Source organism: Carcharhinus amblyrhynchos, chromosome 12 (genome assembly GCF_965287045.1).
Source record: "Carcharhinus amblyrhynchos chromosome 12, sCarAmb.v2.hapA, whole genome shotgun sequence".
NCBI classification, from domain to species: Eukaryota; Metazoa; Chordata; class Chondrichthyes; order Carcharhiniformes; family Carcharhinidae; genus Carcharhinus; species Carcharhinus amblyrhynchos.
Window position 1 is genome coordinate 18,860,742 of NC_137335.1, and position 23,332 is coordinate 18,884,073.

General features: G+C 41.0%; 2 protein-coding genes across 9 annotated transcripts in view; one reads left to right on the forward strand and one right to left on the reverse strand.

The window, feature by feature from the left end:
- The window catches only part of abhd12 (abhydrolase domain containing 12, lysophospholipase), a 129,180-nt gene extending 118,457 nt beyond the window's left edge, over window positions 1-10,723 (reverse strand). The window contains exons 1-3 of one of the 6 annotated variants that reach the window (XM_080200146.1): window positions 10,647-10,697; window positions 9,934-10,075; window positions 4,250-4,430 (exon numbers count right to left, since the gene is read on the reverse strand). In XM_080200146.1, the coding sequence (XP_080056272.1) occupies window positions 4,250-4,428 (179 nt within the window). In that variant the 5' untranslated portion in view covers window positions 4,429-4,430; window positions 9,934-10,075; window positions 10,647-10,697. Of the gene's footprint in view, window positions 1-1,613; window positions 2,263-4,249; window positions 4,431-4,643; window positions 4,662-4,706; window positions 4,768-4,824; window positions 4,866-9,933; window positions 10,076-10,646 lie in introns of those variants that run through there. The other 5 variants (XM_080200145.1, XM_080200147.1, XM_080200144.1 and 2 more) reach the window with 5 other exon arrangements.
- Window positions 10,724-10,728: 5 nt separating this feature from the next.
- gins1 (GINS complex subunit 1 (Psf1 homolog)) overlaps window positions 10,729-23,332 on the forward strand; it is a 28,134-nt gene continuing 15,530 nt past the window's right edge. For 2 of the 3 annotated variants that reach the window (XM_080200151.1, XM_080200150.1), the window contains exons 1-2: window positions 10,788-10,965; window positions 20,408-20,472. In XM_080200151.1, coding sequence (XP_080056277.1) covers window positions 10,891-10,965; window positions 20,408-20,472 — 140 coding nt within the window. In that variant the 5' untranslated portion in view covers window positions 10,788-10,890. Of the gene's footprint in view, window positions 10,966-20,407; window positions 20,473-23,332 lie in introns of all 3 variants that reach the window. The other variant, XM_080200152.1, reaches the window with a different exon arrangement.

Consider the following 23,332-nt stretch of genomic DNA (forward strand, 5'->3'; position numbering starts at 1 on the left):
TGCAACTTCCAAATGACCAGCGGGTTCATCAGGGTGTAAAAAGACATGGAACAGGAGAGTGAGGAGGGCCACGCAATACGGTAACCCCTGCTACATTACCGGGCCAACCATTTACTAGCCTGTCACGCCAGGGCTGATAAAACCCTGCTGAGAAAGAACATTTTCACATGTGGGGGGGGAAAGAGTAAATCAGAGGCCATCAATTTAAGATAATAAATAATATCATAACAATAAATAAATAATAATAATAAAATGAAAAATCAAATGAGTTCAGAATAAACATCTTGAATATGATGTGGCATGAATATGGAGCCTGCTACCATAGGGAGTTGTTGAGGCAAACAGTACAGCGTATAAGGGAATCTAGATAGACATACAAAAAAGGTGGAATAGAAAGTTTTGTGAATAGAGTTAATTGAGGCTCAAAACAGGCTCAAACATAACTGATTAGAAACACAGAAAATAGGAGGAAGAGTAGGCTACTTGGCCCTTTGAGCTGCTCCGCCACTCAATATGATCATGGTTGATCCTCTATCTCAACACCACACATCTGTGCTCTCCCCATACCTCTTGATGCTAAGTCTAAAAAAATCTATTTCCATCTTAAATATATTAAGTGACTTGGCCTCTACAGCCTTCTGGGGTAAAGAATTCCACAGGTTCACCAGCCTCGGGAGTGAAAAAACTTCTCATTTCAGTCTCAGGATATGGGGTAGACCACCTGATGGTCTACCCATATCCTAAGACTCTGACCCCCTTGTTTTAGAACCCCCCCCCAGTTGAAACAGCATCACTAAATCCAGTCTGTTCAGCGGCGCTCAAATTTTATACATTTCAAATAGATCCCCCCTCAATCTTCTAAATTCCAGCAAATACAGGCCCAGTCAACCGTATCTCCCTTCATATAACAATCTTGCTATCCCAGGAATTGGTTTGCTGTGCATTTACTGCACTCCCTCTACAGCAAGTATATCCTTTCTTATATAAGGAGACCAAAGCTGCACACCAAGGCCGTGTACCGCTGCAGTAAAACATCTTTGTTCCTGTACACAAGAACACTTGCAGTGATGGCCAATATTTGCCTTCCCAACTGCTTGCTGTACCTCCATGCTTGCTTTCAGTGGTTGATGTACTAGGATACCCAGTCCAAATCATTGGTGTATATTGTGAATAGCGAATATTGTGAAAAGGACTCACTTTGAAAAAGGCTTATTTACTCCTACAATGTTTCCTGACCAATTTTCAATCCACATTAATATATTACCCCCAATCCCATGTATTTTAAATTTTTCACACTAGCCTCTTATATGGAACTTTATCGCCCACTGGTTCATCCTCATCTATTTTACTAGTTACATCCTCCAAGAAAACTGCAAACATGATTTCCCTTTCATAAATCCACATTGGGCCAAATAGCCTGTTTCTCTCCTGCATATTACACCCAATTCTATGTAAATTCAATTAAATCTATTTTTTATAATTTCTTCAGCATCAAGACAAACATTGGCTAAGATTGAATATGAAGTTCACACTTGTGCAGTTGTGGATGCTGCTCTGGGGATAAGGAACACAGCTGTAGTGAGGCAAAGTTTCAATTTTCAAATGGTATGTACCTGACCTTGCAGTACTCAAATATAGCACTGGATGAAAATGTTTCACGCTCCCCGTTCATATCATTCATCTTGACGAAAACAGAATCTTCCCTTCATCTCGAACCTATTTTCTCAACCAATAGCATTCAGCAAAAAATAAGTGATGACACCAAGTCATAAGTTAAGTCCATTTAGTGTGTTGAACTAATATATATTTGTGCAAATGGCATTTAAAGCAACTGCTTTTAATCAGCATGCTGCTCTTGCTCCAGCTCACCAATCATGGTATCACTGCACTGTAGCTTAAGGGAACATTCCAGCTAACATCTTTCTGTAATATTAGGTAGCGACAGGGACAAATTCTATTGAACAAATCAACAGAATAACACAAATAATTTTTAAAGAATGCTTTCAACAATTTGAATGACTTTCTTGTCAACATTTAATGATAGAGAGACGTGGGCCTCTGAGAAAATACTGACAAAGCAGTAGTGGTATAATGCATGCTTCCTCTTCCCTCTCCTGCAATTAAGCAAATCACAAAAGTGATTTAGGACATAAACTAGATTCAATACATAGGATGAAACTACTAAAAAAAAGTAACAAGCTTATAATGTAAAATAAGCATTGAATGTAATCTATCAGCACAGAATCAATCAGCTCTTTGCATAAAAATAATCCAGTGGCTTGATTATTAAATCTTCTGAAAGCTGGAGGTTACATTAATGCAGGCAAGCAAAATTATAGCATCAAGCTTGGCAAAGTATACTGTAGCTAGTATGCATTGAGCCCCAATTTGAGGACCCTCCAACTCTGAAGCCTCATTTTAAATAAAAATCAAATACTTTTTAGAAAATTACATTTTGGGTAGTGTAGGAGCAATTAGACACAAAACATGTGGCAAGCATAGCACAGTCAAGATGAAAAAGACAACTTTGCACCATGGTTCCCAAAGTTCCACAACACTGGAGTTTTTCCTGCATCATGTCTAGGTCTTCTGTAGATTGGTTGCAATGACTAAACAACTCCACTATTACTGTTCCATAGGACTACGAGAATGATAGGGACAAAAGTAGGTGGATCCTGTGCATCTATCTACAAGCAATTCTTATTTTCCTAATAATTTAAGAAAGAAATTCATATAGTTAAAATGTTATTACTGACAACTTTCATGGCCAGTTATGGCAAAACATTTCAACTGTCTGAAAACTCGTGCTTTCAGTACTAGCCCTAAATTTATTCTCTCTCAGTAACTTGGAATATGAGGAAGCTATTTTGGCCATCAAGTATGTTCTGTCATTCAGCAAGACTTCATAAATCTGTCTTTGTCCCATGTCCCTTAATACCTTTGTTAAATATCAAATTATAGATTTTTATTAAAATTAACAATTGATCTAGCATCCAATGCCAAGTGCAGAAGAGAATTTCAAGCTTTTACACACAGTGTGCATAATTTCAATTCTAAAATGGTCTGGTTCTAATTTTTAGACATTGCCTCCTAGTCCTTGACTCCCTAACCAACAGAAAGTTTTTTCCCCTATCTACCCTACATATTCCTCTTAATATCTTAAAATCTTTGATTAAATCACTCCTTATCTAGATTCCAAGTAGAAATCTACTTGGTGCAATCCAACATAATTTAACCATTGGGAGGAGGGGGTTCTAGTAAGTCTATACTGCACTCACTTTATCATAAGGTGTGGTGCTCACAACTGCTTACAATATGCAGAGATCTAATCAGGTCTTTGTGAAAGTTGAAGCAAAACTTCCCCTTGTATTCTAACTGAAAAGGCCAGCATTCTATTAAACTTTTTCGATAATTTTCTGTACTTGTTCAGGGCATTTTTTGGGGAAGAAATGGGGAGGATACGTGTGAGGTGACTGGGTGGCAAGAAATAAAGGTATATCCTAATCCAGGTCATTCGCACAAATCCATAAACGTGTATTATTGGCATTAATCGAGAATTAAGCCGTTCTTCTTGACATGAGCATCACAATAGGGCCAAAAAAATGGTGATGTCAACAATTTAAATTGAATGACTATCAGACTGAAACTTTTCAGTTACTTAATTCTGCATCTACAGATAATAGTTGAATTATTAGAAATGCTTTAATTCTTTCAAAGTACACAATGTTTATTGAAAACGTTAAACTTAACCAGCGACGGTGGCACAATGTATACGGTGATCGACAATTCCATTGCGGTAAACAAGATTTGGACGCTTATCCTCTGAGCCATTTAGTCATCTTCCTCACTGATAGGTGTTTGGATTCTTGTGAGATTAACCGAGTTATCCCTTAAAAGTGCAGTGCAATCACTTACACAATTGTCAAATTATATTCTGACCGTTTTTGCCCAACCAAAGTAAGTTTTTCTCTTTTTTTCCCCTCAAAATGACCTTTTCCGTCTTTGAGGGAAGCCGATTCAACCTTCAAGCACATGTGAAACCTGCGGCCAGTCAGTATCCAAAAAGGTTATCTGCCTGTTATTGCCCTACACTTGCAACTCGAAGGAGACAAGGCTTATGCATCATAGAAATCGGTCCTTTAATGTTTCATCCGATTTGACCAGGCAGATTTCGAACGCATTATTACAACTACAGTATGGATTTCTCTGCTATTCAGTACTAGCCCACGCAGAGAAGCGCTGGTCTTACCTCCGATAACCAGTTATCATTCCCGTCTTTGCGTCTGTGTCGAGGTCGTTATCCCTGCCCTTGCTGGGTGCTGCTTTCTGTCTGTGCTTCAATCTTGGTGAAGACTGTGCCGAGTCCTTTTGCAGGGTCGTGACGGTCGTGTCATGTTCTACTGTCAGGGAATTATTCCTCCTTCGCATTACTAGAAAAAGAAAACGCGAAGAACCACCTTTATTTAGGGGAGAAGAAGAGACGGGGGAGGGGAGGGGGGGAGTGAACTCAAATAGGAGGGCTGAAGGCGAAGCGCTGGGAATGGGAGTTAACGGGACCGGTGGAGATCAGCTGCACTAAAACAGAGCGCTCAGACTTCAGCTTCCCAGTGTTTTGGTTTTTGTAAAGGCACCCAGTTTAGTACATTGTTTGCAGCGACTCCCACTGCTTCGAATCAGCTGATCAGCTACAACCTCCAACCTCTCACCCGTTTGGAGGAAACACGCCTCCCGCATTTTAAGATTAAAAAGTGCTGAACTGGGCATCCATTTTTCAAGCAGGCAGGTTGGAAAGAGTCACTAAATAATTGAACTTGTAAGACGAACCTTTTTTTAAAAAAAAGAAATAAAACTTCTCCCGGCCGATTTCTACGAGCCGGCTTCTTGCGCGAAGATCAGAAATACAATGCAGGGGTTGCCTGGGAATAAGTTGCAAATCAGTTTTTCAATTGGGAGTGTGGTTTAAAAAAATGCGGGACAGAATTAATTACTCCAGTCTTCTTCCATTATTATGGACAGAGGACCTCGGGTTAACGTAAATGGCAAAAAAATCCAAAGGCAAGATTTTTTTTGTTGCAAAGCGAGTTGTTATAAGCTGGAATACACTGCCTGTCAGGACGGGGAAAGTAAATTCAATAGTAACTTTCAAAAGGGAATTGGTTATCTCTATTATTGAAAAGGAGAGTATGCAGGGCTAATGAGAAAGACCATGGGGCTTTAATTGGATATATTATTTGTCAATACACGATTTCCTCGACTTCAGTTATGGGGAAAAATAATTATTATCAAATAGTAACTTGGACTATAATTATGAGGAATGTTTATGATCAGTGTGCAATTTTACAGCATTAAATACAAAAAGCAATGTACAGTAATTGCAGATTTGATAATGCAACAAACTTTGATTTAAATATAGTAGAACGTTTCACAATCTCGAGACGTTATGAAATGTTTTGCAGCCAATTAAGTGATTTTTAAAGTGTAGTCAACTGTTGAAATGTAAAAACAAATGTATCTAATTAGTGCACAGTGAGGTCCCACTAACAGTAAATGATCAGATTATCTCTGTGTTGATGGAGGAATAATCATCAGTCAAAAAACCAGGTGAAGGATAGAAATGAAGCCTAAACTTTACACATTTACAAGTTTTTATTTACTGAAACACACATTACAAACATCTACCTCCTAATGTATTAACTACAGTTTCAGTCTGCTCTTATACAGAAACCTAAGTGAATCCCTAGTTCATGCCCATCACTAAGGTACAATTATATAGTCAATTATGATAAGTTAACACAAGGTACCAAGAGAATATCTATGCTCTTTTTCTCAATAGTATCAATGGATTATTTACATCCACTTGAAAAGGCAGACAAGACCTTGATTTAACATCTTGAAGGACAGATTTTCCATGGATTGAAAATAAAACTGCATCAACAGGCAATATAAGCCTGACCCTTATTTATGCATTTACGAAGTTGTTCGCTGCCGGGTAGGCTCTGGCCTGCAATGTCACTGTCAACATCTGAATGACAGCTGACAGGGAAAAGAGCTATGCTTGGAAATTACCTTCAAATTCCTTTGTAAAGACAGGCAGAAACAAAAGAATTTACAAAATGTAGCTCAATTATATTCACAGGAGTCATAATAGTGATTGCACATACAATTAAAGTGAAACTTTTAACAATAGGATTGAAAGACATCTGTCAGGCAGTCTGTTTCATTCCAGCTGTCAAGCTGACCAAATTTATAATTGTAGATTCTCTACAATGCAGAAGGAGGCCATTTGACTCATTGAGCCCGCACTGACAACAATCCCACCCAGGGCCTATCCCCATGACCCCATCTATTTACACTGCTAGTCCCCCTGATACCTAGGGTCAATTTAGCATGGCCAATCAACCTAACCCACACATCTTTGGAGTGCGAGAAAAAACCAGAGGAAATCCACGTTGACGTGGGGAGAATGTGCAAACTCCACACAGACAGTGACTCAAGGCCTGAATTGAACCTGGGTTCCTGGCGCTGTGAGGCAGCAATGCTAACCACCATGCCACCAGTTAATGCAGTAGTATCTAATCAGTTAAGTGCAAAGAAATAAAGTATTTGAAGTGACCTTTTGTATTCCGGACTTTAAAATACATTCTCATCAGCTTGAGGATGCATGTGGTATCTCAAACAAAGTGAACGTCAACCTGCCGTGCAAAGATTTTAAGAGATTTTCTTATTAGAAATTTGACCTGCCATTCATTAGAGCTTGCGTAATATCATCTTGTCATGCTCCTCAAAAAATTCACACTTCAGAACCTGATTTCACTCCCTTTACTTGTTGCCTACACAGATGGAAATAGATGGGGTGCAGTCTCGGTGTATAGAAACTGAGCATGAATTTCCAAGCTGAATTAATAATCAAAAGTTTCTCTTTCTATCTCTGTGATACGTTCACCAAAATTCTCAATCTAGACTTGAACTCAAACTCTAATTTCAGGTTCTCATATGAGAAACTCATCCAATTCTGTTCAAAATGGTGGAATCTTTTGGCTTCATTTTTTTCAGTAAATAACCAGAATTTCAGATTTTAAAAAAAATTACTGTTCCTAACAAGATCATAACACCAACACCATTAAAAACATGTTCTCTTTCTTTCAGGTATTAAGGTGCTAAGTCAATAGAAATGCAGTGGTAGACTTTTAAGAAAACACTGAGTAGATAATAGTCCAATGAGAAAAAAAAATGCAAGGGGAGGATCTGTCATCCATGGTTAACCAAAAAATTTAAAGATAGTATCAAATTTAAAGAAAAAACATATAATTACACAAAATGGGTGGACCGTCAGAAGAGTGAACAGGATATAAAAAAACAGCGAAGAATAACTAAATCATTAATGAGGGAAAAGTTTGAGAAAGCTATGTAGAAAAATTAAAGAACGAGTTGCTACAGATATCGAAAAAAAAGAGTTGAAGGGAGCACTGATCCTCTAGAAAGTGAGTGCAGAATTAATAATACAAAATAAGGAGATGGCAGATGAATTGAACAGGTAGATTGCTGTGGTCTTCACTAGAAACATCCCAGTAAGAGCTGTAAATTAGGAACTGGGAATGAAGAACTCAAGAAAATTACAATACCAAGGAAGTAAATACTCAGAAGATTGTTGAAACAGTAACAAGTCCCAGGTTCTGATGGATTTTGTCCTAGAATGTTGAAAGAAGTGGCTGGTGAGATAGCTGATGCATTGGCTTTAACCTTCCAAAATTCACTAAATATATGGAAGATTTTATTAGACTGGAAAATAGTTACTATAACTCCTTTATTCAAAAAGAGAGGGAGACAGAGAGCAAAAAGCTGTAGGCCAGTTAGTTTAACCTCCCACCACCTATTTAATTTAAAGCCCTCTACAGCTCCAGTTGTTCGCCAGGATACTGATCCTGGCAAGGTTCAGTGAAGGCTGTTCCAACCTTGCTGCTCCTTCTTGCTGTCATATGAAAAACATTCAAAGCTATTAAGGCATTATAACAGGGCACGTAGACAAATTCCAGGTAATCAGGCCGAACAAATGTGGTTTTGTGAAAGGGAAATCATGTTTAACCAATTTATTGGAGTTCTTTGAAAAAGTAATTGGTGCTATGGATAAAGGGGAACCAGTGAATATGCTGTACTAAGATTTTCAGAAGGCATTTAATAAGATGCCGCATCAAAATTTGTGTAAAATAAAAGCTCATGGTGTAAGGGATAACATTGTCAAGGATAGAAGATTAGTTAGCTAACAAGAAGCAGAAGGTATAAATGAGTTATTTTCTGATTGGCAAGATGCAACAAGTGGTGTGCCACAGAGATCAATACTGGCGACTCAACTCTATAATTTATAAAAATGGTTTGGATGAAGGGACTGAAGGTATGGATACTAAATTTGCTGAAGATACAAGGTAGGTCAGAAAGTAAGTTGTGAAGAAGACATAATAAAGCAATAATGGGCTTTATGTAGCTTAAGTGAGTGGGCAAAAACCTGGCAAATGGAATATAATGTGAGTAAATATGAAATCATCCATTTTAAGAGAATGAATGAAGGAACGTCATCTAAATGGTGAGAGATTGCAGAACTCTTAAAATGCAGTGGAATCTGGGTGTCCTAGTGCCTGAATTGCAAAAGGTCAGTATTCAAGTAATTAAGAAAGCAAATGGAATGTTATCATTTATTGTGAAGGGAATTGAATACAAGAAAGAGTAGGGAGGTTGTGCTTTAGTTATATAGGGCATTGATGAGGGCACGTCTGGAGTAGTGTATACAGTATTGGTCTCATTTAAGGAAGAATGCAAATGCTTTAGAAGCAGGTGAGAGAAGGTTTACTAAATTAATACCTGGAAGTTGTCTTATGAGAAAAGGCTGAACAAACTAGGCTGGTATCTGCCAGTGTTTAGAAGAGTAAGAGCCAATTTGATTGAAGCTTTTAAGATCTTGAGGGGGCCTGACAGGGTAGATGTGAAAAATATGATTTCTTTTGTAGGGAATCCAGAACCGGGCATTGTTTAAAAATAAGAGGTCGATCATTTAAGACAGAGATGAGGAAATTTTTTTTCTCTTAAGGGCCATGAGTCTTTCGAACTATCTTGCTCAAAAGGCAGTGGAGCCAGAATCTTTAAATATTTTTAAAGAACAGGTAGACAGATTCTTGATGAGGAAGGGAGCAAAGGATTATTAGTAGGGAAGAATGTGAAGTTGTGGGTAAAATCAGATCAGCCATGATCTTACTGAATGGCAGAGCAGACTCAAAGGGCTAATGGCCTACTCCTGCTCCTAATTCTTATGCATTTCCATGAAATGGCTTTTGATTCACAGAGCACTATCATGAATACTGGGAATGAAGGAGCAGCAAGGTTGGAACAACCTTCACCTGAACCATGCCAGGACTAGCATCCTGGTGAATAACTGGAGCTGTAGCAAGGGCTTTAAACTAAATAGGTGGTGGGTGGTGTAGTAAATCAAAGAGAAAGGACAAGCCAGTGGTGCAAGCTCGTAATATAAGTAATGATTAGTAAAGTGTGGCAGGAAGGGATAGAGTGTAAAAACATAGGCATGCATCAATAAATAAGATCATGGTAGGAAATAGTAAAAATACAAACTGAAAGGCTTTTTTATTGAATACATGCTGCGTTAGTAACAATATGAATGAACCCATAGTATTAACATAAATAAATAAGCACGATAGTCAATAAAGAACCACAGATGGGAACCAAGCATGGTGATCAACTCTGGGCCAAAAAAAGGGACACTTCACCAGGAGGGGGTGTTGGCAAGAGTTTGGCAGCATGGTGAGGGCAAGGTGTTGGTGATATCTCAGACATGGGAAATCAGACCTTCACCAAAGTCTGATACTGCTGCTACCAACAGGGACGCCACCACCAACACCTGCTGGAAAGCCTGGAACCCGAACCACTCACCTGCCAAAGCCGAACAACTCTCAGTGGAGTGTGCCGGTGAGAGCTCCCTCGTGGCTGTGTGGGGCAGGCAGTGGGCATGTGGTGACACAAAAGATGCAGATTCTTCAACTCAGAGACGAAATGCAACCCAGGAAGGCTTGACCTGGGACTCAGGGTGGGAAGTGAAATTACAAGATAATCCCGGAAAATGCAGTTGGTTGCCCCAGAAATGGATATTCAATGATATGTTGGCATTTCAGAAGCACAGAAGAAAGGAAAAGGAGATGGGATTGCTCTGTTAACAAAGGATGAGATCACTACAATAGTGATTTTGTTTTGGAGAATCAAAATGTGTAATTTGTTTGGGTGAAGATAAATAGCAAGGGATGGGGGATTGGGGGACTGGGGGGTGGATGGGGTTGGGGAGATGGAGGGATGGGGTTGGGGGGGGAACGGTGGGGGGAGTGGGAGAGGTGGGTGGTGGGGCGGAGGGGCGAGGGGTGGATAGAGGTAGATGGGCTGGCGGGGGGCGGTAGGGAGGGGTGGTTGAAAGAGGTTGGGGCGCAGGCGCACTCCTCCCGCTCGGCGGTTGGGCTCGCGCTGCCGGAACGTTTTGAAAAGGAGCTCGAGAGCCGGTGGGGAAATCAGAATCAAACAGTCAATCTGACTGAGGGAAGAACACAGAGACGAATTACATATTTTGTTTAAAAAAAAAATCACGCAATCAGCTGTACCTCTTTTAGGAACATTGGGGAGATAACCGCTGTTTTTTGTGTGCTTTAAATCAGGATGGTTTCCGGGAGAAGTGACGGCGCCGCTGGCCCCTGATTGGCACTGTTCAGCCCGCCTCTGATCGGCCGGTTTTGGCGGGAAGTTTGTGCTGGGTTTTGCCAGGCTATCGGGTAAAGGCTATTTACTGAGGCTTTATGTGGTATAGCTTGTCTACAGACTGTGGCGGTGTTTGTTATGTCCTAAATAATGTTTTGTGAAAAAGCCATAGAGTTGATCCGGGAGCTGCAGCGAGCTGGGGACGGCCAGTTGCCCGCCTTTAATGTGAGTAGCACAGTATTTTGCAGATAGCTTCTGCTCGGAGGCACTGTCTCTCTTGTGAGTATAGCTCAACCATAACAACAACAACGAAGGTCAATGACCACATTAGATCGCATGCTTTTGATGAATAACAGAGTGATGTAAGGGTTGCAGGAATACATCCATGGACTGCTCAAGTGGTCAGAAAGGGGGTAATTTGAAATCCATCTGGAGAAGTTTGAAGTAATGCAATTTTGAGGGAGGGTGCAAACAAGGCCTTTTAGCTAAGATCAAGTGTTGCATTACTTTGCTGGCAGGCGAAAATCAATGATCAGGCAGTTGACGAGACTAGCCCATTGCTCTTGGAGTGTGCTCGTTTGCCAAGGCTAGGGTCGAGTAAACCCGAAGATAACCAATAAGGTTAAACCAAGTGCTTACCAAATGCAATTTTTCAAAGCCATCTCGGCCTTTTGGCTAAGATGAAGCATTAGATCAAGCCCAGGATGGTGTGCAATGTCTGATCTTGTCAGCTTGGATTTTATTTGTCCCTTACGTGGGGACCATGAATTGGATTTCATTGAATTGGGTTGTTTGATTGGAATAAAAGCGCTCTGAAAAAATCAAGCATTGGATTAAGCCCAAGATGGGATGCAATGCCTTATCTTGTCAGCTTGGATCTTGTTTGTTTCTCTCGTGGGACCATGAATTGAATTCAATTGGAATTTGATTTTGGTTTTTGGAGCCAGCAAGGAATTAATTTGGGTTTGCATGGTCCATTCTGAGCTTTGGCTCTGTAACTTTAAGAATGGATTAAAAAAAAGGTAGGATACCATGAATCGTAGAGGAATGGAGGGATTTTGGAGTGCCTATCCATTGATCCTGAAGGTAGACGTAGATATTGTTCCTTCGGTCCCGTGTGGGACAGAGGGCAATAAGACTGTGTCTCAGCCCCGTTTCATTGCAATCTCTTTTGCTGCACCCCAGATGGTGTCCCAATCTTGAAAGCCTTTCTTAAATGTCTTCTTTTTCCATCTGATGGTGATCATTCTACTCTGATGATGGGTAGGTTCAAGAGGCAAAATGTGTCCTGCCAGCCTCAGTTGTCTCTCTGTCATGGTGACCTGCAGGTGCTGTTGGCTAGTTCTGTCAAACTTCCTCATTGGTGATGTCTCAATGTAATGTACAGGATTTTACACAGATTGTACAAATAATGAATAATAATGGCTAAGCATGAAGCAGGGAAAGGGAGCTAGGGAATCACATATAGATTCTGCTTCATCCAGTACACAGCAATCAACAAGCTAAAATGAAGCCTACATTATGTAAGCAAAACACAAATCAGCATATTACCAGGTTTCAGATTTGCCTTAGATATTTTCTAGTTAGACTATTGAGTGGTTCAAGGATCTTGCATTCCATTGTGTGCCCATGCTGTTGATATTTAATTGTATATCAAAATTAAAATAAGGATCTAATATTTGGATTCCTTGTGAAAAAGAGATGGTAACCAGTTCCCATCATATCCTTTTCCAATCCTTTTTGTAAGGGTGCTGAGAAATCATATCATTTCATGTCACTAAATTGCTTTAATCCACTTCCCTTGATTTCAGTCTCAAAAAAGAGAAAAATAATAAATCATGTACCCTCACCATTTCAGCATCTTAACTTGGTGCTTTAATATTCAGGTGCCCTGGCATACACACTTCCATTTCTTTAAAGCTTGACTGCACCCAAACATGGGGTTTTTTTTGCTGTTTGTAAATTCTGATCCCTAAAAGCAAAGGTAGTTAGTGTGTTTCAACATCTACAGAACTTTCCTTGCCACATTGGGTACACATAATTATTGACCATTTAAGATAGGATAACTAATAACTTACCATTTATCCTGTCTGATGGGCTGGGATCATCAATAGATCTCCATCGTAGCAATATGGAAAAGATTTGGCTGTGACATCTCACAAACTGGCTTTTAATGTACCACTTCCTCTGCTCTTTGTCTTTTTTTTAAATAATTTACAAATACAGTTTTTTAAACCATAAAACATAACATAGCACAAAGTTCTGTCAAGCTGCATTATGCTTTGGTACAACTCAGCTTGTCTACTGTATCCAGCTCTCACTACCTAGATGCAAGAGTTACATTCAAGTACTGGAGATATTTCCGAGAAGAGACTCAAGGATCCCTGTGTATGAATCTTTGGAAGGTGGATCTGCTGAGGAGCAGTGGAGGATCTTTAAGGAGATCTTTCTTGGTGCTCAGCAGAAATTTATTCCGATGGTTAAAAAGGACAGTAGGAAGAGAGGTAATAAGCCGTGGATAACGAAGGAGGTGAAGGAAAGTGTTAAATTAAAAGCGGAGGAATTTAGAGTAGCTAAGAGCAGTGGGCGAGAAGAGGATTGGGAAAGGTTTAAATGTCAACAAAGATTGACAAAGAAGTTGATAAAGGAGGGTAGGAGAAGCTATGAGGCTGGGCTAGCACTTAATATAAAAAAGGATAGCAAGAGTTTTTATAAATATATAAAAAGGAAGAGGCTGGCTAGGGTGAACGTTGATCCTTTAGAGAATGAGAAAGGGGAGCTAGTGGTAGGGGATGGGGATATGGCTAAGGTCTTGAATAACTTTTTTGTTTCTGTCTTCACGGAAGAGGACGTGAATAATTTGCCGGGTGTTAGCGATGGAAAGGTGGTAGGAATGGAGGGTCTTAATGACATTACTGTTACTAGAGAGGTGGTGCTCGACAGACTGGAGGGGCTGATTGTGGACAAGTCCCCAGGACCGGATGGAATGCATCCGAGGGTTCTGAAAGAAATGGCGGAGGTGATAGTGGATGCCTTGGTGGTTATTTTCCAGACGTCGCTGGATTCCGGGGAAGTGCCGGAAGATTGGAAAACGGCTAATGTTACGCCGTTGTTTAAGAAGGGTGCCAGGCAAAAGGCGGGGAATTATAGGCCGGTTAGTTTAACGTCTGTGGTAGGTAAAATGTTAGAATCCGTCATTAAGGAGGAAATTGCGAGGCATCTTGAAGGGAATTGCTTGATAGGGCGGACGCAACACGGTTTCATTAAAGGGAAGTCGTGTCTGACAAATTTACTGGAGTTCTATGAGGATGTGTCTAGGGCAGTGGATAGAGGAGAGCCGGTGGATGTGGTCTTTCTGGATTTTCAGAAGGCGTTTGACAAGGTACCTCACAAGAGGTTATTGCAGAAGGTCAGGGGACATGGAGTTGGGGGTAGGGTGTTAGCGTGGATAGAGGATTGGTTGTCAAATAGGAGGCAGAGAGTGGGGGTCAATGGGTGCTATTCGGATTGGCGGTTGGTGACTAGTGGGGTGCCCCAGGGGTCGGTGCTGGGGCCTCAGCTATTTACCATTTATATAGATGATCTGGAGGAGGGAACCGAGTGCAGGGTGTCGAAATTTGCTGATGACACCAAGACTGGGGGAAAGGCAAATTGTGCGGAGGGTGTGGAGAGTCTGCAGAAGGATCTAGATAGGCTGGGCGAATGGGCCAGGAAATGGCAAATGGAATTTAATGTTGGCAAGTGTGAGGTGGTCCACTTTGGTAGGAAGAATGGTAGGAAGGACTATTACTTACGTGGCGAAAAACTGCAGCAGGCGACGGTGCAGAGGGACCTCGGGGTCCTTGTGCATGAGTCGCAAAAACCCAGCTTGCAGGTGCAGCAGGTGGTCAGGAAGGCGAATGGGATGCTGGCCTTCATAGCGAGGGGGATTGAATATAAAAGTAGGGAGGTCTTGCTGCAGCTGTATAGGGCATTGGTGAGGCCGCAGCTGGAGTACTGTGTGCAGTTTTGGGCGCCGCACCTGCGCAAGGATATTTTGGCCCTGGAGGGAGTGCAGAGGAGGTTTACTAGGCTGATACCGGAGTTGAGGGGGTTGAGCTATGAGGAGAGGCTGAATAAACTAGGCTTGTACTCGTTAGAGTTTAGAAGAATGAGTGGAGATCTCATTGAGACGTATAAGATGATGAATGGGATGGATAGGATAGAGGTGGAGAGACTCTTCCCGCTCAAAAAAGACAGTAGGACTAGGGGGCACAGCCTCAAGATAAAGGGGAGGCGGTTTAGAACGGAGTTGAGGAGGAACTTCTTCACTCAAAGGGTGGTGAATCTCTGGAATTCTCTGCCCGTTGAAGTGGTGGAGGCTGCCTCGCTAAATATTTTTAAGAAGCGGGTTGATGGGTTTTTGATAAGAGAGGGGATTAAGGGTTATGGGGAGAGGGCGGGAAAGTGGAACTGAGCCACAACAGGTCAGCCATGATCTTATTGAATGGCGGGGCAGGCTCGAAGGGCTAGATGGCCTACTCCTGCTCCTATTTCTTATGTTCTTATGTTTCTTAATATTTTGTATCTTTGCGCACTTCTCTAAACAAACTTTACTTCCTGTTGTCATGTTCTTGCCATAATTCTAATATTTTATAAACTGTCATTTTTCTAATATAAATGTTTATGTTCAGGTGTATGGGCAACTGTTGATATGAACTTATCTTTCTAATTACATTTTTCCATCAGTGGTGATGCTATGGCATCTGGATTTGGATTGCCCAGCTGTTGATTACATCCTGCACAGAAACTCGTACAACCAGTTCTATTTTTTTGCTTCCCAAACAGTTCTAAATGTCTGTCTTGACTCCCAAGTGTGCAATACCACATAGGATAGATTAGATGGCAAAGGTAGATGCATAAAACTAAATTGCAAAAATAGGATAGGAATGCATGTTTGAACTAGTTAAAAGTATGTTTGGACTGAAATGAGGAAGTCATTCATACATGTCACAAGGTCAGAACAGATGGGAGGGCTATTTGGCCTATTTTTCTATTTTCATTTGTCCATCCAGACAAAATGAACGTCATCTCCTCTCCTCTCCTCTCCTCCCCCCCTCCATCTCCACTTCTCTCCTCCCCCCCTCCATCTCCTCTTCTCTCCTCCCCCCTCCATCTCCTCTTCTCTCCTCCCCCCTCCATCTCCTCTTCTCTCCTCTCCTCTCCAAATCCCCCTTTCCTTTTTGAGGAGCCGCCCCCTTTACTTTGTCCTAACGTAATTTGGGTTTGTTTACTTGGTTTGTCCGAAAAATACCTCCTCTCCGTCTCCTCCCCATCCCCGTCTCCTCCCCATCCCCGTCTCCTCCCCATCCCCGTCTCCTCCCCATCCCCGTCTCCTCCCCATCCCCGTCTCCTCCCCATCCCCGTCTCCTCCCCATCCCCGTCTCCTCCCCATCCCCGTCTCCTCCCCATCCCCGTCTCCTCCCCATCCCCGTCTCCTCCCCGCTCCTCTCACCATCCCAGGCTATATTAAAACTTGATGTGCCTTTCAATTAGCCAAGATTAATCTTAACTCTTAACCTGGTAAACAAAAATGAGAAATCCATTTGGCTCAGTTGTATTGCAGTGTGGTCTGACTTACTGAGTTTTAATCTATTAAAATGCTAGCTTTGAAGCTCCCTTCCTTTGAACCTTTCTCCTGTTTTAACAATCTCATTGCCCTTTCTTGTATCTCCATCTAACCAGTGTTTTGGTTAACACTATGTAATTTCAATAATTTATCAAAATTGTTTGATTATTTTTAATCGTTCTAATTGGTTTGTTCATGGTTCCTCACTCTCCTGAAGTCAATTATAAGAACATAAGAAATAGGAGCAGGAGTAGGCCATCTAGCCCTTCGAGCCCGCCCCGCCATTCAATAAGATCATGGCTGATCTGTCGCGGCTCAGTTCCACCTTCCCGCCCTCTCCCCATAACCCTTAATCCCCTCTCTTATGAAAAACCCATCAACCCGCGTCTTAAAAATATTTAGCGAGGCAGCCTCCACCACTTCAACGGGCAGAGAATTCCAGAGATTCACCACCCTTTGAGTGAAGAAGTTCCTCCTCAACTCCGTTCTAAACCGCCCCCCCTTTATCTTGAGGCTGTGCCCCCTAGTCGTACTGTCTTTTTTGAGCGGGAAGAGTCTCTCCACCTCTATCCTATCCATCCCATTCATCATCTTATACGTCTCAATGAGATCTCCCCTCATTCTTCTAAACTCTAACGAGTACAAGCCTAGTTTATTCAGCCTCTCCTCATAGCTCAACCCCCTCAACTCCGGTATCAGCCTAGTAAACCTCCTCTGCACTCCCTCCAAGGCCAAAATATCTTTGCGCAGGTGCGGTGCCCAAAACTGCACACGGTACTCCAGCTGCGGCCTCACCAATGCCCTATACAGCTGCAGCAAGACCTCCCTACTTTTATATTCAATCCCCCTCGCTATGAAGGCCAGCATCCCATTCGCCTTCCTGACCACCTGCTGCACCTGCAAGCTGGGTATTTGCGACTCATGCACAAGGACCCCGAGGTCCCTCTGCACCGCCGCCTGCTGCAGTTTTTCGCCCCGTAAGTAATAGTCCTTCCTACCGTTATTCCTACCAAAGTGGACCACCTCACATTTGCCAACATTAACTTCCATTTGCCATTTCCTGGCCCATTCGCCCAGCCTATCTAGATCCTTCTGCAGACTCTCCACACCCTCCGCACAATTTGCCTTTCCCCCAATCTTGGTGTCATCAGCAAATTTCGACACCCTACACTCGGTTCCCTCCTCCAGATCATCTATATAAATGGTAAAAAGCTGAGGCCCCAGCACCGACCCCTGGGGCACTCCACTAGTCACCATCCGCCAATCTGAATAGCACCCGTTGACCCCCACTCTCTGCCTCCTATTTGACAACCAATCCTTTATCCACGCTAACACCCTACCCCCAACTCCATGTCCCTCGACCTTCTGCAATAACCTCTTGTGAGGTACTTTGTCAAACGTCTTCTGAAAATCTAGAAAGACCACATCCACCGGCTCTCCTCTATCCACCGCCCTAGACGCATCCTCATAGAACTCCAGTAAATTTGTCAGACACGACCTCCCTTTAATGAAACCGTGCTGCGTCTGCTCTATCAAGCAATTCCCTTCAAGATGCCTCACAATTTCCTCCTTAATGACAGATTCTAACATTTTACCTACCACAGACATTAAACTAACCGGCCTATAATTCCCCGCCTTTTGCCTGGCACCCTTAAACAACGGCGTAACATTAGCCGTTTTCCAATCTTCCGGCACTTCCCCGGAATCCAGCGACGTCTGGAAAATAACCACCAAGGCATCCACTATCACCTCCGCCATTTCTTTCAGAACCCTCGGATGCATTCCATCCGGTCCTGGGGACTTGTCCACAATCAGCCCCTCCAGTCTGTCGAGCACCGCCTCTCTAGTAACAGTAATGTCATTAAGACCCTCCAGTCCTACCACCTTTCCATCGCTAACACCCGGCAAATTATTCACATCCTCCTCCGTGAAGACAGAAACAAAAAAGTTATTCAATACCTTAGCCATATCCCCATCCCCTACCACTAGGTCCCCTTATTATCACTATCATTTTATATTATTCACTGTTCACAGACTTAAATTTTTTTATGATTTATTACACAAAGGCAGAAAAATAGGTTAGAAGAATTATTAAACAAGAATTGTACCATAAGCTCTGGAATAAGGAAAGTTAAAATCCCTTAAATCTGAATGCTGTGGGATGCAAGTTTAATACACTTTAATTAATGCTGTAACTTTTGAACAAAGATTGATAGTAAATATAGTTAATTACAAAACAAGTAATGAAAATTCAGGGTGAACAATGCAATTAACAGATTTAGGGTTGTATTTTTCAGTGAAAGAATTAGGCACATAGCCTTCTGCCCTTTGTTTCTTTGGACTGTTTCTGATCTATTATTGTTTTATTTAATAGTTTGTTACAAAATTGACTGCACCAGCGCTTCAGATTACCTTTTTTATTTTTTTTAAGGCAAAACGCTTCATTGCTGTATACCTGAAAGAAAAAAAACTGCTGGAAACATTCAACAGTGAACATCTGTGAAGCTAACAGACAAATTAACATTTCATTCATTGACACATTTCTGAAGAGTCTTCATTTGAACTGTTGACTGTTTCTTATTAGATGTTGCTCTGATGAATGTTTTCAGCATTTTCTTTATTTTCATCTGGTTTAAATTTTCCACTCTGTAAAACTCTGCTGGCTATGTACTAACTCACACTAAGCCCTTTTCATCATTGCCCACTATGCTCACTGATCTACATTGGCTCCTGTTCTATGAATGCCTGTTTTTTCAAAAAATTTCATTCTCAAATCCCTCATCCTTCCTTGTTCCAGGGACATTCTTCTTAAATTCTGGTTCTTGCTTTCAAATCCTTCATCTTTATTCTCCTCCAGACCTACCACCTTTCAAGATACCTGCACGAGTGTGCTAATCTAATTCTGGTGTCCTGTACTTTTCTGATTTCATTGCTTCACCATTGGAAGTTGTGCCTTTAGCTACTGAGGCCCAAAGTTCTGGAATTCCCTCTTTTAACCTCTTGACCGCTCTAATTATCCCTCTCCTCTTTAAAACCTACCTCTGACTGAGTTTTTGATTATCTGCCCTAACATCCCCTATGTGACTGTCAAATTTTGTTTGATAATGCTACAGTGAACTGTTTTGGGAAGTTTTGCATGTTAAAGGTATAAATGCAACTTGTTGCATATTAATAGTTCAGTGAGTTTATCCACAATATAGCTGAGTCACGCAGATCTGGAGATTCCTGGTCTGTAAAGTCAAAATTGGCAATATAGGGCTTAAATTGCCCCCAGAAGTGAGCAAAATCATCCATGTTTGTCTAATGCCAGTTGGAATCTAGTGACCTCTGCTGGCAATCTGGTTTTGGATTTAAAATACAGGCAGGATTGGGTTTGGTTGTGAATGTCTTTGCAAACAGTCTCACAAATCTGATCAGCATCTGACAGTAATGGTCACTTGGGGTGAACTTTAAGAGACCAATGAATGCTCACGGAGTTCAAACCCAGTAATGACAACTTGGAAAAGATTAGAAAACACTTTTCCCACATTATGATCTTATAGTTTTTTCACTCAATAGGGGTAGTGATTCAGCAGCCTAGTCTACACCTAACTGTACATATATATTTTCATTGTCAAAGATTGTGCGTAATACAAGTTCACTGTTGATGTGAAATAAATTGACTTGAGAGACAGCATGCAAATGTAAAGAAATAGTATTGAAATATGATGTGTTAGAGTATGCGGTGTAAAAAGCTTAATATTAGAGCTGCAGTAGTGTAGTTGTTGCATCAGTGAACTAGTAATCCAGAGAAAATGAGTTCAGTTCCAAACATGGTAATCTGAGAATTTAAAATGATGTATTTAAGGGAAAGACAGCTGGGAACATGTGTGAGAAAGGTTTGTGAAGCAGGGAACGTGGAGCAGAAACATTGGCATAGATCATTTTGACCAAATGGCCTGTTCTGTGCTTGATTCAATTTATCTAATGTTATTGTTAGATTATGTGACATCTGGTTAAAATATGTAAAATGTACGATAGCAACCTCTAGTTTATGCAAATTAAATTTACTTCTTGCAGGAGGATGGTATCAGACAAGTTCTTGAAGAGATGAAAGCTTTATATGAACAGAACCAAATTGATGTGTAAGTTTTTTTCATGACTATTTCATGTGTTGGTTTCCCTGCTGGACAGTGGATTAATTTTCCAAATATAACATTGAGGATAATCCATGAAAACTACAGTACAACTGGTTTTCAACAGCAGCTTCATGTTCCTGATGAACTAAAAGCTGTACCTTTCCAGAAATCTACCCTAGTTAAGTTTATGTGACGTGAAATATTACCACTTAACCTGCAGTTTCAGTAAAAATGTTGGACTGACAAATTCCATGTGTAGAAGTGCACCCCAAATTGGCAGAATGTAAACCTAGACCAGGGATTTCTTTGCAAGTGAAAGGAATGGCAGTGTCGTGAACAATAAGAGGTTAATAATCCTTTTCAATGTCTGAAAATGTGAAATTGTTTGTCTACCTTTTAAATTAAGTCCTCAATAATACACAGCAATGTGCTTTCTCTTTCTCCAGGGCAGCATGGGGGCACAGCAGTTAGATTCCTGGCTTAGGTCACTGTTGGTGCAGTCTGCATGTTCTCCCTGTGTCTGCATGGGTTTCCTCCGGGTGCTCCAGTTTCCCCCCACACTCCGAAAGACTTGCTGGCTGGGTGCATTAGCCATGCTAAATTCTCCCTCAATGTACCCAAATAGGTGCCAGAATATGGCGACTAGGGGATTTTCACATGAACGTCATTGCAGTGTTTAATGTAAGCCTATTGTGACACTGATAAATAAACTTTAAAGCAATAAACTTTCCAACGCAGAGAACCTGCCCCAATCACCTCTTTTCCTGATCTTTTCAGTGTCCTTTTTTTCAATTAACCAGACAACAGGCAATCAAAATCATAGATCCAGACAGATCCATTCAATGATTTAATGCATGTGAAATTGTTAGTCTAATAGAAATTCACACGAACCAGCCAGCAGATTGGATTCTGTGAGAACCAAAGTCGACAATATTAAAATATTCATTTTTATTTTATGTATAAATACTCTGACGTGCAAAATTATTAGCCAGAGGTGACACAGATCTTCAGTGACCAAAGGGAATCTGCTTTACAGGGTGCAGCAAATTTGTGGCTTTGACATTAGCAGTATCACATTTGTTCTCAATACCAGAAAGTACTGTGACTTGAGTTTCTTATTCATTTAAATCTCGAGCATTTATAGTAGATTTATAAGATATCACTTTACCTACAAGATATTGATATGACCTGAAAGACTGCTGTCATGATCCAATCAATATTATTTCTCTAATTGGCTAAGCTTACATGTATGATTTTGAACTAAAATTTGGCCCCTAACTGTACGTAGGCCAGGATCTTGTGTAATTATGTATTCTGAACTGGGTTTCCAATTGTGTTTCATTGTTTATGTACATGAAACAAACAATTTATTTTTCGGGTGAGATCAAAATATTTGGGTAACAAGGTAGAACTCAGTATCAACTTTCTCAATAAGTACTGTCATAGGGGACATTAAGTAAGCATTGTGACTGTTCCAACAGACTCTAGGAGTAGTTTTTTTTTAGCTATTTGTCTACGGGAGAAGTTAATGTTTTTGTCATAAAGGACTGGATGAGGTTGCTGAATGTATCCCAAAAGCATCAGTAAAAATGCTGGACTTCCTGAAATAAAAACAGAATTTGAATTGTTCTATCAGTGATTGATGATCCTTCCTTAGTAGCACGTAACTGTAGCTTGGCAAAATTTTTATATCCAAAATTTTCTTCAAGTTTGTACTCTGTAAAGTCTCTCAAATGGTTGAACTTCATTGCCTTTTAAAGGAGTAGTTCTGAAATTAATTCAAACAGTTATATTGCTTAGTTCAAAAGCAATGCTTAATCCAGACAACATGGAGCTCCTTTTGGCTTAGTTCCACATCAGCTGAGGAGCAATCACAGCAATAAGTGACATTGCTAATAACATATTTAATTGCAGCCAAGGATTGTACTGAAACAGGCAAGTACATATTTCACTCTAACCTTCAGCTGCCACTGTCACTGAAGGGACCTTGATAGAACAATCATACCTATGACATGGCAAGCCTATAAACCGAACAGTGTTTTAATTTGCCAGAGACTCTTGAGCACTTGAAACACATCACTGAACCTGACTTTTATGATCTCTGTAGAGACAAGTAACTTTTAAAAATAAGTTCAAATTCCCAGTTATTCATGGAAAGAATTATGCCACGAGATTGTGTTTTAAACAAAAGATTTTACTGTACACGATCTTTTGTAAGCGTTTGTGCTCTAAACTCAAATCTCAACAGATCGCAACCTGTTCTACTTCTAGTACCATGCAAGTGTATTGCTATATTTACACAAACTTGAGAGTTCTTTCAAATCTCCTGGGACCAAACCAATATATGCCACAGTTCTCAGGAATTCATTTGAATCATCTCCAGGTTCCTTTATTTTGGGAGGGGGTCTTTATTTCTTGGGTCTTTCCATTAGAATCCAGCTTGGTGAACCCTCCAACACCTCATAGTTGTGGATTTCCCAGCATGAGAATGGGCTTTACTGCAAATTGGAAACGCTCCTGATTCCTAATAGCCCCACATTTCTTGGTCCACAGCACCTGGCAGATTCTCTCTGCTTACTCCAAACTGCTCTGGACCCAAACTACAACTGCCTAACTCTGTGAGAAATCACCCAGATAAAATCAAAAACATACCTCCATGCAATCTATCCCCATGGCACTGTGGTATAGCTGGAAAACCGGAATAAAGATTTAAACCAATTATCCCCAGTTCCGAAACCTTCCTTTTGTTCTAGGAAACCATTCGAATGTTGAGACAGCTGTAGACATTTGGGCTGCAATTTTCCCATCCTGCCATGCTAATTTTTTTAGCGCAGCGGGCCAGGAGATTGTCAGGTCAGCCAGTTTG